Source organism: Trachurus japonicus, chromosome 22, assembly GCF_045865225.1.
Source record: "Trachurus japonicus isolate A0001 chromosome 22, Traja_1.0".
In the NCBI taxonomy this organism is placed as follows: Eukaryota; Metazoa; Chordata; class Actinopteri; order Carangiformes; family Carangidae; genus Trachurus; species Trachurus japonicus.
Window position 1 is genome coordinate 19,103,424 of NC_140928.1, and position 18,330 is coordinate 19,121,753.

At 40.4% G+C, this 18,330-nt stretch overlaps 1 protein-coding gene across 1 annotated transcript; it reads right to left on the reverse strand.

Moving 5' to 3' along the window:
* Positions 1 to 46: 46 nt before the first annotated feature.
* Positions 47 to 17,392, reverse strand: lin52 (lin-52 DREAM MuvB core complex component). The gene is made up of 6 exons (XM_085767794.1): positions 17,272 to 17,392; positions 15,190 to 15,264; positions 15,053 to 15,090; positions 14,849 to 14,915; positions 14,583 to 14,666; positions 47 to 492 (listed from the first exon to the last, which is right to left on the reverse strand). Exons 1-6 carry the CDS (start codon positions 17,288 to 17,290, stop codon positions 437 to 439), a joined length of 339 nt encoding a protein of 112 aa, XP_085623920.1. The 5' UTR covers positions 17,291 to 17,392; the 3' UTR covers positions 47 to 436.
* Between the last annotated feature and the right edge of the window lie 938 nt (positions 17,393 to 18,330).

The following is an 18,330-nucleotide window of genomic DNA, read 5'->3' on the forward strand; positions in this document are numbered from 1 at the left end:
TTGAACCACTTCCAAGGGCTCTTTATGAATGAAAAGGGGAATCATCTTTTCATTTTCAAACTTTATTATACAACCTCACAAATTGCAAAAAATGTAAATCATGTTTAAAATAGAAATCAGAATAAATAGAGAACATTTAATCAAGGCAATGCGGGTCTACAAGCTACAGAGAAATTCTGTGATAAGTAATAAATCATTTAAAGTTTCCATTAAAGGAAAAGCGTCTATGAGGAACAACAGGTGCACCGAGGAGTTTGGAGAGAGGACCTCGGCTGTGAGTGAGCATTTTGCTCCAGTCTGTGGGTTTGAAAGCAAAGTCTTTCAACTTTGTTGTGAAGGTCTGAACATATTCAGAGTATATTGCTAAATGCATTTATCAGATTCAGTTTTTGAAATACCAAATCTCCTGGTGCTTGAGATTTAAAAAGGAAAGACGTCACTTCTTGGGTCGCTCCAAGATGTTCAGGAATTTCCCCCTGGTCATTTCCCTTGCTGCAAAACAAGAAGACAAAACATCACATCTTAAAGTTAAACCACTGCACAGGTTAAGAAATCAGCTTTAATCATTATTATGTTTGTAAGAGAACAAGACTCTATTTGCGTTTTTCCCAGAGAAATCTTTCATGAGTTGGTAAAGTCAGAACAAAGCTGTCAGTCTTACACAACATTTTCCTGCAGCTCCATCTGAACTGTTGTTAAGTTATGCAAAGCATGTATTTAATATCTGCAGTATCAAGCTGGGAGGTAATTTACACAAACATCTGTTCTTTCAGGACATGGAAAACAACATAAAATGGAGACGTAGCTACCAAAGAGTCCTGTGGTTTGCGTGATTGCCGTCTCAATGTGGTGAGACACAAGCACTCAGAATTGCGTTCAAGTGTGTGTCTGTGTGTATGTCTCTATTAAAGGGATAGTTCACCCAAAATTCAAATTTCACTCATTATCTACTCACCCTCATGTCAACTAAGAGCTGTGAGAGAGTCCTCCGTCCCTTCTCTGAGTTACGCGCACAGCAGTATTTGTCCATATAATGGTTGTCAATGGATACCAACTTTCTTGGTCCAAAAAGACACACCAAATAACATCCATCCAAATACCTCCATACTGCTCATCTGTAATGTCCCTCTTGTATTGAGGCCCCGACATGAGAAATTGTTCCGCCGGTACAGGAAGAGCAGTGAACTGAGACACTGGGAGCTTCCGCTACAAACAAGCTTAAAATATAGACTTATTTAATTTTTTTCGGAACAATTTCTCATGTCGGGGCTTCAATACAAGAGGGACATTACAGACGAGCACTATGGAGGTATTTGGATGTTTTTTGGTGTGTCTTTTTGGACGAAGAAAGTTGGTATCCATTGACAACCATTATATGGACAAATACTGCTGCGCGGACCCCCCCGTAACTCAGAGAAGGAATGGAGGACTCTGAAAATTCTCACAGCTCTTAGCTGACATGAGGGTGAGTAGATAATGAGTGAAATCTGAATTTTGGGTGAACTATCCTTTTAACCTTAATGTCTATGTGGAATATGGACATACAGTACAGGTCAAAAGTTTGGACACACTCAATGCATTTCCTTTATTTTCATGACTATTTACATTGTAGATTATCACTGAAATTCCTCTAATGAACCCTGACAAGGCACACCTGTGAAGTGAAAACCATTCAGGTCAGGTTCACCTCTTGAAGCTCATCAAGAGAATGCCAAGAGTGTGCAAAGCAGTAATCAGAGCAAAGGGTGGCTACTTTGAAGAAACTAGAATTGGTGGGGGCAGAGATAGAGGAGGAGGAGGAAGAAGGAGAGGAAGAAGAAAAGAAGAAAGAGAAGACAAAGAAGAAAATACGTGTTTTCAGTTATTTCACACTTTTTTGTTAATTCCACATGTGTTCATTCATAGTTTTGGTGCCTTCAGTGAGAATAAAGGAAACACATTGAATGAGAAGGTGTGTCCAAACTTTTGGCCTGTACTGTATAAATAATGTGAAAGGGATTAACAGTTTTTGGAATAACTGTAAATTTCCCCTAAATTTAAACTCAAAATTAAAATATATACAATATATAATAAATATATAAACATACAACTTTCTTATTATATAAAGAACCATTTGCTGCTTTGTTTTGAAACAAAGGTTTTGATAACGATCAAAAAAAGAGAAAAGATTGGAGAGGATGTGATCACTTTATGAGATAAGACATCCTGTTGCATATTTTTGCTTTACAATAAAATGCTACAAATACAAACTAATTTTTGTGAATGTAATAAATAATGATGAATGAATCACTTCCACCTAAAAAAATGTTGCATAATCAAATTTTATGGTATTGAGTGAAGAGTAATTTTGATTTTGCAAATATAATGCAATGTTACTAATTTTCCCAGTTGTTGTTTAAGTTGTTTATTATCAGCAGGATAAACCCCTTGAGTTGTCGCAACTCATTTTCGAGGGGGTCCTGCGCACCTCACGTCAACATAAAACACAACAACACAACACATCACAGTACAATGAAAGGATACAGAACAATACAATAAAAACAAAACAAAACAAAACAAGACAAAGACAAAATCTGGACAGACATACAATAATCAGTCGGACAAGTTGCAACCGAGTTTGGACAGGTATTTAGCGAAATGTGGTGACAGATTCAATGAAAGCATGAACAAGTAGTTTCAAGATGTGAAGACAGGGCATGATTAAAGCAATTAAGAGATGGAGAAGATCTGATACACATGGGTAGGTGATTCCAGTCATTTGGTGCTCTGAACATAAATGCTTTTCTACCGGTTGTTTTTCTGGTATGTGGAACGGAAAAGTAGGGGTGAACAGAGTGTCTGGTTTGATAAGTAGAGGTGAGTTGCACAAAATACTGTTTAAGATAAGGGGGGTAATTAAAGTGAATACATTTGAAAATAAATTGGAACCAGTGTAACTGTCGTCGTGCATGCGGAGAAGGAAACTGAAGAGATTGGTACATTAGGCAGTGATGTGTAAGATAGGGACATTCAAGTATGAATCTGCAGGTTCTGTTATAAACTTTGATCAGAGGAGCTAACACAGATTTGGAAGCAGAGATATACACAACATCACAATAGTCCAAAATTGGAAAAATAAGTTGCATAGCAAGTTTCTTTCTAACACTATATGTAAAACAGTTTCTAGACCTATACAACATATTAATACGACAGTTCACCTTCCGTACCGTATAATCAATGTGCGTTTTAAATGACAAAGTAGGATCTAACCAGACACCAAGGTATTTCATTTTATCAACTTTCTGCAGAGTTGTACCATCTTTACAAGATATATTACATGAATCTGAGATGGATTTCAATTTGGAATTTGTGCCAAAAATCATTACGACAGATTTGTTTTTATTAAGAAGTAATTTATTTTGTAAGAGCCAGTCTTCAAGAATACTGAAGTCAGACTGAATGGTGGTTTGAACTTCAGATAGGTCAGATTTTGAAGTATAAATGACGGTGTCGTCTGCATACAATTGCACAGAGGAATAAGTAAATATAGACGGTAAATCATTAACAAATATAGAGAAAAGAAGGGGTCCCAAGGTTGACCCTTGAGGCACTCCTCTTTCCTGCACCAACAAGTCAGAACATTTTCCATCAACAACAACACACTGTTTCCTATTATGTAGAAAAGAGCTAAACCATAAAATTACATTTTTAGATAGACCAATGTTATAAAGCTTATCTAATAATAAATACCGATCAACGAAATCAAAAGCTTTGGTTAAATCAACAAAAATTGCACCAGTAATTTCACCATTCCCTGCAGCAGTAAAAATATCATTTGTTATTTTCAACAAGGCAGTAGTTGTTGAATGGTTGGATCTGAATCCAGACTGAGAGGGAGATAAAATATTATTAATCTTGAGGTATTCTGACAGTTGAGAATAGACCAGTTTTTCCAGGATTTTTGCAATTGAACAGATGATAGATATAGGTCTATAATTGTTGCAATCAAGGACATCATTTGCTTTATGAAGTGGAGTGATTCGTGCTGATTTCCAGATGTAAGGTAATTCATTAGTAGAGAGAGAGAGATTAAACAAGTCAGCGAGAGGATACATAAGAACATTGGCGGCTAATTTGATATATCTGTTTTCCAGGCCGTCAAGTCCAGCGCTACTATTTCCATTGGATTCCCTAATGACACTCAGCACTTCAGTTGGTGTGATTTTTCTAAATGAGAAAGATGAGGGTGAGGATGAGCTGATAGGAGGTGAAGTGTAGCCATGACAGTCATAGGTATAAGATGCAGGAAGAAGAGTAGAGCAAACAGAGGAAAAATGATGATTTAGTGCTTGGGCAACAGATAAAGAATCGTGTAAAATAGTATCGTTAACTCTTATTTGATTAATAGTATGCTTTTCTTTAGCATTTGTAATTGATTTAATCTTTCGCCAAAACTGTTTTGGGTTCCTGAAGTCAGAGTTCAGACATTCTTTGGCATTACGTGTTTTGACTTTACTCTGGTTTCTAAGTTGTCTATACATTTCCCAATCATCATTGTTTCTCGTTCTACGGTAAGTTGACCATGCTTTGTCTCTTTGTCTAAAAAGACTAATAAGCTCTGGAGTGATCCAGGGAAGATGCTCACCCTTGACCTTGACCATTTTCCACGGAGCATGTCTGTCAAGCACTTCATTATATTCAGTATAAAAATAGTCCCAGGCATCTTGTACATTGGGTATTAATTGAAAACGATCCCAGTTTATGTTGATCAAATCATGACAAAATAAATCTGTATCCATTTTTCTATGTTGTCTGATCTTTATCAACTTTGGAGGTGATTTGGGGAGTTTAATTTTCCATACACAATAGACAATCGAGTGATCACTAAAGCAGTCAGACATAACACCAGATTTGGTAATCCTATCAGGATGTGAAGCCAGTATCCAATCCAACAAAGTACTTGTTTTCTTGGTGACCCTTGTTGGTTCATCTATAAGCTGGGTAAGGTTTATAGCAGTGAATTTTCTTTTGATTGTGTCAGATGATTTGTCTAGCCAGTTCCTATTAAAGTCGCCTAGTAAAATTAATTCATTCATGGCAGATATAGAGGTGATAGTTGAAATCAAGTTGTTAAAGGAGTCCACTGGGGAGGAGGGTGGTCTGTATATACTACCTATGTGCAAACACTTATTCGTACTATGTAATACAATTTTCACAAAAACTGACTCAAAACCATGTGGGCCAGTAGTAGGAATAACAATTTCAGAAGCAATGTCTGTAGAAACATAGATAGCCACACCTCCATGCCTAGTAATTCTGTCAGCTCTATATAGGACATAGTTCCTAATACTAATTTCATTATCTGAGATATCACTGTTAAGAAATGTTTCCGAAAGTGTAATGATATTTGGCTTGTGCAAGTAAACCCATGTACGGAGTAAATCAATCTTGGGTACCAGACTTCTGATATTTAAATTAATTATTTTTAAGCCTTTAATATCATCCAATGCGTTTTTCAAAACAGTTTATGCTGTCACCAGACAAGATACTTGAAAATAAAATCGAGTTGCAACCATTACAAATCAGAACACATACATACACACACACAACATATAACACAAAATGACAAGTTAAGTCCATCAAGGATGCCCAGGCTATATCCCAGGTAGCATCGGGTGAATCCCTGGGTTTAATAGCCAAGAGCATACCTATGAGGGTTAACTGTGATCAATAACTCAATGCTCTATCTGTTGTCAGAGAGAAAACGAAGTATATATTCGTAGCCTACCATAAGAAAAGAAAAGAAAAGAAAAATGCAAAAGAATAGGAGAGAGAGAGAGAAAAAGAAAGAAATAATGACAATAATATTATACAGGCAGCATCGTAGCCTAGCCATAATAAGTTACTGTAGGAACAGATAAGTAAATATGTAGTAAACAGTAGTAAAAAGTATAAACAAAGCAGAGTTTTAGATTTTTCAAAGTGGCTACCTTTTGCTTTGCACAATCTTGACATTCTGTCATCAGCCTCATGAGGTCGTCACATGCAACGGTTTTCCAACTGTTTTGAAGGAGTTCCTTCTTATTGGCTGTTTTGCATTCACTCTGCCGTCCAACTCATCCCAAACCATCTCAATTGGGTTTAAGTCAGGTGACAGTTAACACTTTTGTTTTTATTAACACTTTTTTGTTTACTATATTATTCCACATGTGTTCCTTCATAGTTTTCACATCTTAAGTATGTATCCACAATGTAGAAAGTAATAAAAATAAAGAAAAACCATTGAATGAGAAGCTGTGTCCAAACTTTTGACTGGTAGTGTAAGTCTGTGCTGACAACATGTCTGAGTCCAGAGTCAGACATGAAGCAGGTTTTCTCTAAGTGTGTTAGGTCTGAGCCAAAGACACGGCTGAAAGTGAACGGTCCCTGCTGAAGGCCCTTTGTGAAACTGGTCTTCACTGAGGGAGGGAATCATCGCAGAGGCTTTTCTCTCAAAGACAAACTGTTGTGTCACCATGGAGACTGTGGGGACTTTCTAAGAGCATCATCATAAACTCTGGAGAGGCAGCATCCAGATACAGTAATTACTCTTTGTTAAAGATAAGAAGAGCACCAGGCTCTCAGCTCCTCTGGAATCAGCTCAGCGACTTTATATGGCTTCTAACAAACCTTGGACATGACACAAATATAAGACTACAGAGCAGGAGGGCGAGGGCTGATTGCAAACAGGCATTAAGCAGAGAGTCATCCACCTTCACAATGCCTGTACCAAGAATGTGATCAGGATCTCAACTGCTGTCTGCCTGTGTGCTGGTGTGAAGGGCCCCCGCCCCCCCGGCCCACAGCGGCTAATGAAAAACCCGGGGTGGTTCGTAATTTAGATGAGTTGCACAGTGTGGAATGATAATGGTGCATCTGGGCGTGGGGGCCACGTCACCTTGAGGTGTCCGTCATTAGATTAAAGATGATGCTAATTGGAATGGGACGGATTCATTTTGCACTTTGCTGTCTCTTCAAATCACACTAAACAAAGTCATCAGGGGACCCCTGGACATGCATGAGGCACTTGAGATTGAAATGAAGCCGTCAAAATTAGGTGAGAGAAAGTAATTACATTGAGATGACCCTAAAAACCGCAAGTACACCGACGCCACTTTATTATTAGGAGCAGTTACTCCAGGAACGGTAAAAGATAGCGGCTCATATTTTTGATTTTTAAAAGTGTCATTCCTCTCTACCTCGTTATCCTTTTCTCCTTCTCTTGATGAGCCAAAACTGTAAAACAGATCAAGGATGGCTGAGCCACTGCTCCCGAGACCCCTCACCCCACCGAGCGTCTTATTAATTACAGCTCAGCTCAGCCTTGTGATACTCACATAGAAACTCACAGCATTGATATCATTGCATTAAATTCCCAATTGAACGGAAAGCAGCGCTCCATTTATAATCTAAGGCTATTCTTATAAAAAGAGGAAAAGTGACGTGATTGGCAGGATGAGGGCGGCAAATTATAACACAGTATAAGAAACGATGCATTGAAAGGCAGTTCACTGATGATGAGGGAGCTACAGAAGTCTGAGTCACAAACACTTTGACTTGTCCTTGTGAGAAAGGTCTTCTATACTATCAACATTAACAACACCTCAGTTCTAAATGCCAACCCTAATCATTTTCAGTTTGCACATAAAAATACTGCTGTGGAAATGCACAAGAAAATAAAGGGTCCAAATAATGGCAAAATGCTTTTTAGACTTGGCTGTGGTGGAAAGTTGGGGTATCAGTAAAAGCAAAAGGCAACAAAGTGGAATGGAAATATTCAGCAGATAAATGCTCACATATGTGCACCCTGTCACTTAAACATCCACTGAATCCTCGAGATGGAGAAACATCAGCTCTGTGTGGAGCGATGAGGACACAGTAACCGTCCTCAAATGAATACACAAAACTACACAGCAGATTTTTTTTTAATTGTTTGAGGTCTGACTGGCAGCGTTTTAATGACATCATCATCTGATTGTGCCTGCTTCTTCTGCAAGGATTTATTGGCAGCTGACTTGAGAATTATTGGCACCAACTGTTTATCTCTATGGACAAAACTTTATATAAGAGTAGTAGATGGAAATGTGCAATAATTCACACTGCTGTTTACTGAGGATCTGATGGGTTTTTTAAAATTTGGATGGATGGATGGATGGATGGATGGATGGATGGATGGATGGATGGATGGATGGATGGATGGATGAACAGTGTAAATTGGAATTTAGTCATTTTCAATTTACACCTGAAAGGTCAAATCTAATCCTATCTAACAGGAAGTAAAAAGTGTTAAAACTGAATACTGAAGACTCAAGGAGGATCAAGGATTTCAACTTGGCTGCACTTGCTTGTTACTGTACTTTAATTGATTAATTTATCTTTTTCACAAGTGCTTCATTTTGTACATGAACACACGAGGTTAGACAGCCTGAAAAGGCACATGTCCACATGTTTTGCACACTCAGACACACACACTCAGGCTTTGTCATACTACAGGAGAGATCAATACTGATTAGGGGGACTTAGAGATTTGTTTAGTTGATTAGAAAGGTCAATTACTAATTTTGCACTAAGTTAATCAGCATCTTGTTACGACTGCCATCCATACTAAATGACACCGTATGGATTTTGGGGGCCATTTCCTTGCCCTGTTGATTTGTTGTGATCTAATTATCATTTAGCCCCGACTGATCTAAGCTTCCATCGCAGTCCAACAATTAGTGAACATTCGCATTGTACAGAACGTGATAAATTTACCTACTTCTGATTTTCCATATGGCTCGGCCGCAATCCACAACTATTTTAGACAGTTTTCACTCGTAAACAGACATAAACAAAACCAGGTTATCATCAGACTGAGGCTTTATGGCATTTTGGCAGAGAGAGGGGAGGAGAGGACACCATGCAGCAGATAACAGAGGAGGCTGCTAAAGCCTGCTGGCTCCCGCATCAGGCCAGTAATCCTCTGGATGTACATTTGTGTCTGATTACTGCTGCGGAGGTACAGAACCACGATGCAGACTAACCTGTTTCTGAGAGAAAATATGCCCTTATAACCTGAAGCTATTTAAACTTTTATTGTTTTTTTTTTTTGCATTTTACAGTATTAGTAAATCTGACTGAAACTCTCCAGAATGGCCTGAATGTTTCAGCAATTTTCCTGCTGCACGATGGCAAATGATTTTCATTGGTTAAATCCCTGGGGGCTTGAATGTAAATGCAGAGGGAAACGCGACGGTGTAACATCTTACTTTCCCCTCGTTTACGGTGAGTGAGCTGGGTGTCATTGTCGTCGCAGCCCACTCCCAGCCCCCACCACAACTCCCCTGTGTATAAAATGAGAGTAATCATCACTCTGCCCTTAGCCCCCCTCCGCCCCCCTCCACCTCCCCCCTCCCTCCCTCCCTCCCTCCCTCCCCCCCTCCTCCTCTCGCCTCTCTGGATGGCACGCTCCCAGTGAGGCGCTGGACCCCTGTTAGCTCCAAAGACAGATGACCACCTGGGTTAACTGGAGTCCTGGACCCCAGCCGCGACTGCCCCGATTCACTTTCATTAAGAGTTAAGAGGACTTATCTGACCCTCACTGCCCATCTCCGAGTGCTGCTCAGCTATTACGGGCTGTAAGCTTTATTTAATGGATTTAACATCCACTTTCACCGCACACACCCCCCCTACCCGCTCCCCCCGGGGGACAAGGGAGACACAGAGGAGATGACACACACAAACACACAAGCAAAGAAACACTTGGAAGCGCACATATTCAGCCGACACAGCCCCCCACCTACCCACCCCCCTCCTACCCCGAAACAGCCCCGCCATGCAACACATACACCTGACGCTCATGTTTGTGTTCAAAATTCAATTACCCACTTATTGATACTTCACAGGGATATTTAAGATGCAGACACGAGCTGTGATTTCCCAGGGGAGCCACTGGTTCCTCTTTATGTCCCAACCGAGAGGGCCCACACCCCTCCTCCTCCTCCTCTTCCCCCTCCCCCTCCTCCTCCTCCTCCCTCTCCAATGCACTTTCGCCTGGTTGAGACACACACACACACACTCGCTCGCACACAAAAACAAACACATCTGCACCTCCCAACCCCTGCCCCAGCCTATGCCTGTTCAAGAGGTGTCCTTATTAATAGGCAATCAGTCAAAAATCATTCATTAAAAAGCCTAAAAGGTTTTACACCCGCACTATGATTAGCTGGGAAAGAAAATCCAATGAATTCCTAATGCCTTTATGGAAATGAGGTGTCATTTCCGATCTGCTCAGGGAGGCAGCAGGCAGGCAGAACTAAGGAACGCTGTTTGAATGTGTGTGTATGCATGTATGTGTGTGTGTTGAGTTCTGCCTCCCTCTTTTTTTCACACAGCTCTGAAACTGATCCTGCTTAAGATAAGGACGGGCTCTATCAGATACAGCTGCAACCTGCTACACCATGGAAAGAGATACTTCATGTCACCCCGCTGCAAAATGTGCATGGAATGGCAAACAATGCTTCAACAATGGGGCCCGACTATAGGTAGATGCACGATTATGAAACTGCACACCCATTCATTCAAAGTATTAACAGCCAATCTAACTAAACTAATCCACAAAATTGAAGGTTATTAGATATTTACATGATAAAAACTGAGCTTCTATGTTGAATCCCTGAACTTTGTTTCGCTTTCCTTACGACAAAAGATGCCACTTTCAAGGAAACACACAACGCTGCCATTCATCGCAACTACGAGCCCACAGAGACACAGAGGTGAGAAGACGAGCACGAAGAGTAGTGGAGGTGAGGAGGAGGAGGAGGAGGAGGAGGAGGAGGAGGAGGAAGGGCAGTAACAGCGGCGGTGGGGAGGCATCCCCTGTTCCTCATTCAGCGGCTGTCAGCTCAGGCACTTCATAACCGCCCGCCCCGCGGTCAGCCCGTCCTGATGGATTGATGGAGGCACATTAGCACCAGTGGGGCCCAGTGAATGCAATCATATTCAGCAGCGGCGTGCTTCTAATAGGCCTGAGATTGATCCTGAGGGTGAGGAGGAGGTGGTGGTGAACGCGGGGCCCATTAGGAGCTGTCAGGGCCGGGCGACCTTCAGTCTCACCTTCACACAGGAGGATGCAACAGGGGTCAGGCTGGGTCTGCACCAGGTGGAATTACACTGGAGGAGAGGTGCTCTGTGGTGATACACAGGTGACAACAGGTGGCTCTGCTCCCAGAATACACTAAAAGGCCATTTTTATATAGATACATACATTTCTCTTATCAGAATAAGGTGACAACGTCTCTTGTTCCTGAATTTAAAAACAAATTTTCTCTCATGTGTTTGATATTTTATATTTAGGTCAAAAGAGCAGAGATGATTTTGGCACCGCTAAAGATGGCAAAATTTTGTTGCTATAAAGTTGCACATTTATAGATATGAGCTCATGAGGTTTTCAGCGCACCACACTGATGGAATTACATTTTAATACTGTTACGTGTCCTCTTTTAGGCACGAGTTAGAACAGTGGTTCCCAACCTTTTTTGGCCCGTGACCCCATTTTGACATCACACATTTCGGGTGACCCCGCGATCATGTGACTGCGGCCCTCAATCAAGATGCGCCAGCTATTTTTATATACTGTATTTAATTTGAACTCAATTTATATTCGATAAAGTGAAAGTATAGAATGCAGTCGTTTAAAGGGACAACGAGGAGTTTTGGAAAAGCAAAGCGTTTTCACTCTACATTTATGAGCCTCCGCGCACCGTGAAATTCTTTAACCGGCGCAAGACAGACTCATGTTTTCATTCATCAAGAATTAAAGTCAGAGGTTGGAAGACAATCGTCGTAGTTCCGACCATAAACGGCGATTCGGCTGCGTTATTCTCATGACTCGCCACGAAACCGAAAGTAAAGAAACGCTGGTCGGCTCGACCAGCATTTCCACCACCACTAATAATAACACAATAACGATAGAGACAAAACGATATATTTATCAAAAATGGGCCCATTAACAAGTGTGGGTAACGTAGATTCATCCACATTAATATGAGACTTTTTTATTGTCGCGGAATTTTTCGTTCTGCCGACGGAGAAAACTCCTCGTTGTCCCTTTAAGATTGTGTTTGGTGTTTTTAATTATAATTTTAAAAAGAATAATAATTAAAAAAAATTGTCAGTAATTATTATTTTCAATTACTAGACATTTCAGGCGACCCCATTTGAATTCCAGGCGACCCCACATGGGGTCCCGACCCCAAGGCTGAAAAACACTGAGTTAGAAACTTCAATATGTTTTTCATATTTGACAACATTTCAACTCCCACTCTGAGTCTGACTGACACATGTCACTTGAACTCTTATACACCTCAATTAAATCCATTTTCCACAGCTACAGACTTTTGCACTCATTCTACATTTGTGCAGTTATCTGATTTGGGAGACAATAACGATGACAGTACAGGCACTGCAACTTGAGGAAAAACCTAAATTAACGGGCGCCAACGAGTCGCTAATTAAAACCCTTCCTTGTTGTCAGCACATCTCAACAACAAAAGTGTTAAATGGTTGTCGGGAGGCCTTGAGCCCGCCGGTGTGATAGAGCACCATCACCGAGTCGACTCCAGCTGCACGTGTTACCAGCCGTCTCAGTAGCCGAGGCCTCTCCAGTGCATCCCAGAGGAACACTCAGCTTTCAATTACCTCCAATAACAGCACTTATCAGAGTCCTCAGCGTTCCCCAGAGACGTGAGGCTTGATGCCCACGCTCAGCGGCCCACGACAGAGGCATTCATCACGGGGTGGAGTAACAGCTGGGGCCTGAGAAAGAGGCACGCGTCAAACCCCTGTGGGACTCGACTGGGCCAGCGTCACAGCTATTATTGGGGGGTTCTGGGGGTGGAAGGGGGGGGGGGGGTCGGTCCTCCCTTCAAATCTATCTTAATACATATGTACAAACATTAATATGCAGCGATGTGTGCAACAGTGCACAATCGGCAAAGAAATTCAGAAACCAGCACTAATACTGTGCTTCTGTGTGTTCTGACAGTGGAGGAATGGTAACGTCTGGTTCAGGTCCTGCGTTCTCCCTGCAGTCGAGCGGGTGAGTTTTCACCGCTTGATTGTGCTCTGCCCATTAACCAGCTCCCTCTTTTAATGGTCCCACATGTTGAAGTGGGCTGGGTGGGAGGGTGGGTGGCGGGGGAGGGGCAGTAAATCCTGTCCCCTGCCCTCGCTGTGCCGTGACTCTGCGGTGTCTCGTTTATGGGTGGTGAAGAGTGCACAAACATGATGAAAAAGTAGCCGAGATTTACAAGGCCCTCCCCTGACAGCCAGGAAAAGGAGAAAATTAAACCAGAGAGCATTAAACAGGCGCCCATTACAGGGCTGCTCTGACACCAATAATAACCATCATTGTGTCCCGTCATCCCGAGGTACACGACATGATTGCAAAGCCGCGGCGGCCCTGCGCCTATGACAGCTAACATCTTCAAAGCAGCCAGTTTACATGCCTCTCTGGGTTTAGAAATCAGGGAGATTAGAGACTTTTTAAACAAAATTAACCTGTGACTTGTGGTCTTTGCAAACACAACACATACGTCCTGATCATTAGATGCTTCCTACAGCACAATAATATGCATCCACACGTTTAGGATTTCAGAACTCATGTAGTTTGTTGGAGGAGTGTGCATCATACCACCACTGGAAGTCTTCAATATGTCACTCAATCTGGAATCAACTCTCTAACCCTCGCCTGAAATAAATCTGATGATCTTTTTGGTTACACATCTCTCCTCAAAGACCTAATTCATTTTGTTTGGCTTCATTTGATTGATAAGTGCAAGCTGTCTTCATGTAGTTTCCCAGAGTGTTCACTCAAAGCCAAAAAAAGGCTGCAGGCCACAGTATGACCGCTCAGATCAGATCACTTTGCCCAGATGCACAGACTTGTTGTTTGTATTTAACCGATTTAACTGCCATGTGTGTTTATTTATATATCTGATCCCAGTAAGAGAGCAGCTATACCACAATTCTTCTTTGCTTGTGTTTTTCCCTGGGAAAAAATAAATACCCATTTTTCTCTTAGGGAAAATATGAGCACTTATCTTCATCTCTCTAATCCACACTCCACAAGGATTATGACAATGGAGGTAGTGGGGAATGGATTAAAAACTAGATTTTGCATCCATCAAATGCTTGAGCACTTGTTGTATGGGCTCTTATGAGCATGCCCTTGTTTCTTACCTTCTCCAATTTAACAAGATTGACCTAAATTATTTGTAAGACCTCAAGGTCGGCTTATTTATTCAGTTTGATATGAATGGAGAGGTCATTCTACATTGCAAAGTTACGTTTTCAACATTATCTATTCTGTCAGTGGAGGAAAAAAACCCTGTAAGCCTGAGTGCAGTCAACCTGTCTGGGATGCTGTGACAGCCACAGGCTTGACAGAGAAAAGCTATGAGCTCCATCTAGTGGTCACATGTGGCTAATATTTTATATTCAAGAAAGCTGAAAGTTGGATCAACCCAAAAGCCTTTTACAAATACATGTGTGTGTGTGTGTGTGTGTGTTGTTTATGTACTCACACTCTTCTAAGCCCAGCTGGTAAGCGAGGTTCTGAAGTCCTTTCACCTTCTCCATCAGGTTGGCTGTGGTCAGACTGCCCAGCTCTACAGACAGATGACAGGACACATTATGAAAGCTCTCAGCTACATGTAACTAGTTTTAACAAAATGTTATCCCATTTGACAGGATTATGATTTAATGCTGTTTCTGTCCACACTCACTACAATCATCCTAACACCAAATGTTGCAGGTACACTGAGACGGTTCACACAGGTCAGGTACATACCTTTCAACATTTCAATGTCCTCGGTCTCTAGCTCGGCCATCCACTTAGGGGGTGAATTAGTGATGGGCTGTAATGTAAGACAACAAAACTCTCAGCAGGCAACTCGGGAAAGATTTACACAGCAGGGTAATATATTCTAGTGTGTCAGAGCTATTTAATCATTTGCTTTGTAAATCAAAGTGAGACACAGTGAATCTAACTCACGTTTTTACACGATGCAGCAAATTCTGCGACTCCAGGCACTGTGTGAGAGATTACAGGATAATTAAGATTCGGATCAAATAAAACACGATTCCATAATGAGTATTAATAACACAAGAGCAGGGAGAATGTGAACTTACACTGTTCTGGCCACAGGTCTGGTGACGCTCTGTCCAACTTCTCAAAACTCAGCAATGAAGACTCAAAATCGTCACCTATCAAGATTTAACACAAGAGCATTTATTTTTAAACATTTCTATGGAGAATTCAGAAATTGTGTGTGTAATTCTGGCAAAAACAACAAAAGTTGGATACAATTGGGTTGAAAATTATATTTCTAATAAAACAAAACTAAAATTCATGTCGGAACTTCAACAGGATAGAGCACACAACATTTTTCTGTGACATTTCTTCTAATTGGTATGTTATCTAATGTATAGAGCTGTAACAATTAGCTGATTATTTGATCAGCAGACAATTAATTGGAAATCAAATAATTTAAGTTTGTCAGACAACATAGTAGAATAGTTTAGACTGTAGGAAATGATTAGAGGCTTAATCTCTCCTCTTTTACTATTTCTTAAGCATTCCATAGAAAAAACAAACAATGGAAATATTCACAGATGAACTGACAATAAAAATGATCAGTTGGTCACGACTGGTCATGGGGTAGCACACAAACAGACATAGAAAACTCATCATGGCAAATGTGTAGCTGAAATAATTAATAACCAAAATAAAATAAAAAAACCTACGTGAGATGTTAAAATAATTTTGAAACTGTACATTTAAAATACAATTGGGTGAACAATTCACGGAAAAGCAAAACAAGTCTCATAGCAAGGTGTTGTTCCACTTTGAGCCTCCAACAGTCTCCAAGTCTCTGGACTCAACTGAATGGATGAAGAAAATGGAACTGAAATAATCTCTTATTTAGTGTTTTGATGATAATGGTGGAGGACACTGTTTAACACATTATTCTAAAATCTCACATAGATCTGAAGACTGTGAGGGCCATTAGTGGTGGTGTGAGGAGGAAGCACCAATACAAGGCTTTCAGGCTCATTATTAAAGTGTTTACTTAGAACCATACAGAAATACCATAAAGCACCTTTCCTCCCATGAACTCCAAGCCGTGAACATTTCAAATTGAAATATTTCCAAACTCAAGACAACACAAACCCATCTCAAGTTCTCAACACATAGCTAATATACCACTAAATCTCCCACGTTGTACACCTGATAAATCTATTACAACTCAAGACAATGTTGCTGCCATAAATCCCACCACCACAAATAACATAATGTTCAGTTTTTGCTGGCAATGCAAGAAATCAATAAATCAAATCATATGTTTATTGAGGTCATAGTTAAATGTAGTGTTGCATGGGGCTACTTTACTTTAAAAGCTGTTTCTAACTTTGAAACAAGTCAGCTATAATGCAGTCCAGTATAACACCATCACTCAATAGTGAAACATATTGAGACAGTTTTAATAATCATTTAAACATATCAGTATCATTTTCAATAAAAGAAAAAAAGGAAACCTCCACCTTGGATTAAAGTGATTAAGTGGAGCTGGTTGGTTCATTGATTAATCGAAAAAACAATAAGCAGGTCCATTTATAACGACCATTAGTTGGTTACAACCCTGCAACAGATAATTAAATCCACACCTCATATAAGGGAAGATCAAATAGATAAGAACTTTTTATAGCACAACACATATTGTTTTACCGTACTGGCGTATCTACAAAGGGGGGGCATTGAATGTGTAACGTTACAGTACACTACACAACTGTTTGTCTGTGAATGCAACACGAGTAAACAACCTGCATTGATAACGTCGTGTTGGAGGTGAAACATGATGAACCGAGTGTAACATCCATAAATAGTCCAGACGTTGTGAAACAAAAACACTGTGATGGTGTAAGGGTTTAGCCTGGGTGTAGTGCAGCAGCAGCAGCAGCAGCAGCAGCAGACTGTGTTTTGGGTTAAGCTGTACATTAGGTTCAGGCTCTCTGAGTCCGCTGTGCTTCCCTTTAGCCAACGGAAGACAAAAAACATCCTTAAACAGTACAAATACAGCGCTAACATGTGTGTTTTGTCCTCTCGGCGTGTTTGTGTAGCACGGTGAAGGAGTCGGCTACGGTTTAGCGAGCTTAATAACGTCAAATTTACAATTTATACACGGCATAGCAGGGTAAGGAATTAGAATTTACCTCCATTTGGAGACGCCATCTTCAGAATAAACACGTGACCGTCGAGAACCAATCAGAGCAGCCGCACTGGGAGTTGACGTGTGTGGTGTGGGTGTACTTCTCAAATGCGCCACCAGGCGGCCCAGGAGGTTATTGTTGAACATCAAGGAGGTGAGGGGCTAGAAATCAGTTTTATACCTGGGCCCTGCCCATTTCCTAAATTAAACATTAACAGCACAACTTCCTTTGTAAGACACAAAAACAAATGATCACATATAGCCTACTATTATAATTTAATTATAAAATATATTATAATCAACATCTGGGTTGTTGTTTTTTTTCTTCAAATTATATTCTTTTTCTTTCTTTCTACTATTCATGATAGTTTTAGAGAAAAGAGCATGTTCAATATGAAGCAGCCGCTGCCCCCTTAAAAGTTAATGGAATATGTTCAATGGCATACCTTTTTATCTATATTGCCAAACATAAAGCAGAGTCTGAGTTGGTCTTTATTATTTCTGTGGTTTTCAGTATCTTTTGGGGTTTTAGCATGGTGCCATGCAAGATGTTTACAGGTGTAGAATTTTAACGTAGTTGGATTATAAATTTTATATATACAAAAAATTATATAACCTACTGTATATTAGCAAATTCTGTTTGTTTAAATTTTGTGGAGCATCTTGTAGTATTTTGATATTTTGTCCTGTTTGTACGGACATTTTTAATCCCAGTGCAGCTGGTTCTATATGAGATAATCCAAAAATAAATAAATACGTCAATAAAAACAAGTAAAAGCAAGTGTACAGAATTACAGTTTTAATCATAAATTGCAGTTCAGGGTAATGCTTTAGGATGCACCAGCCGCTTGGCTGTTGTCTGGTAGCTGGAGTAACATGCATCTTTATGACGTTATCTGGTTGTAGTGTGGTAGTGGACAAAAGCTGAACATAACCTATGATGGCGGGTTGTGTTGAATGTGTGTCATTGAGTTTTCAATAATCTGTTATTGAGAGGTTGCTCCCTTGATGACTCTATAGACTTGCTTACATTCACACACGTACCTCTACCATGGGTCAATTA

What these genes read in the sequence shown, in the direction of transcription:
- lin52 (XM_085767794.1), bottom strand. An exon ending in AGACCTGTGGCCAGAACAGT is followed by an intron (nt 15,091 to 15,189) that starts GTAAGTTCACAT and finishes TCTCTCACACAG; the next exon opens with TGCCTGGAGTCGCAGAATTT. An exon ending in GGACATTGAAATGTTGAAAG is followed by an intron (nt 14,667 to 14,848) that starts GTATGTACCTGA and finishes ATCTGTCTGTAG; the next exon opens with AGCTGGGCAGTCTGACCACA.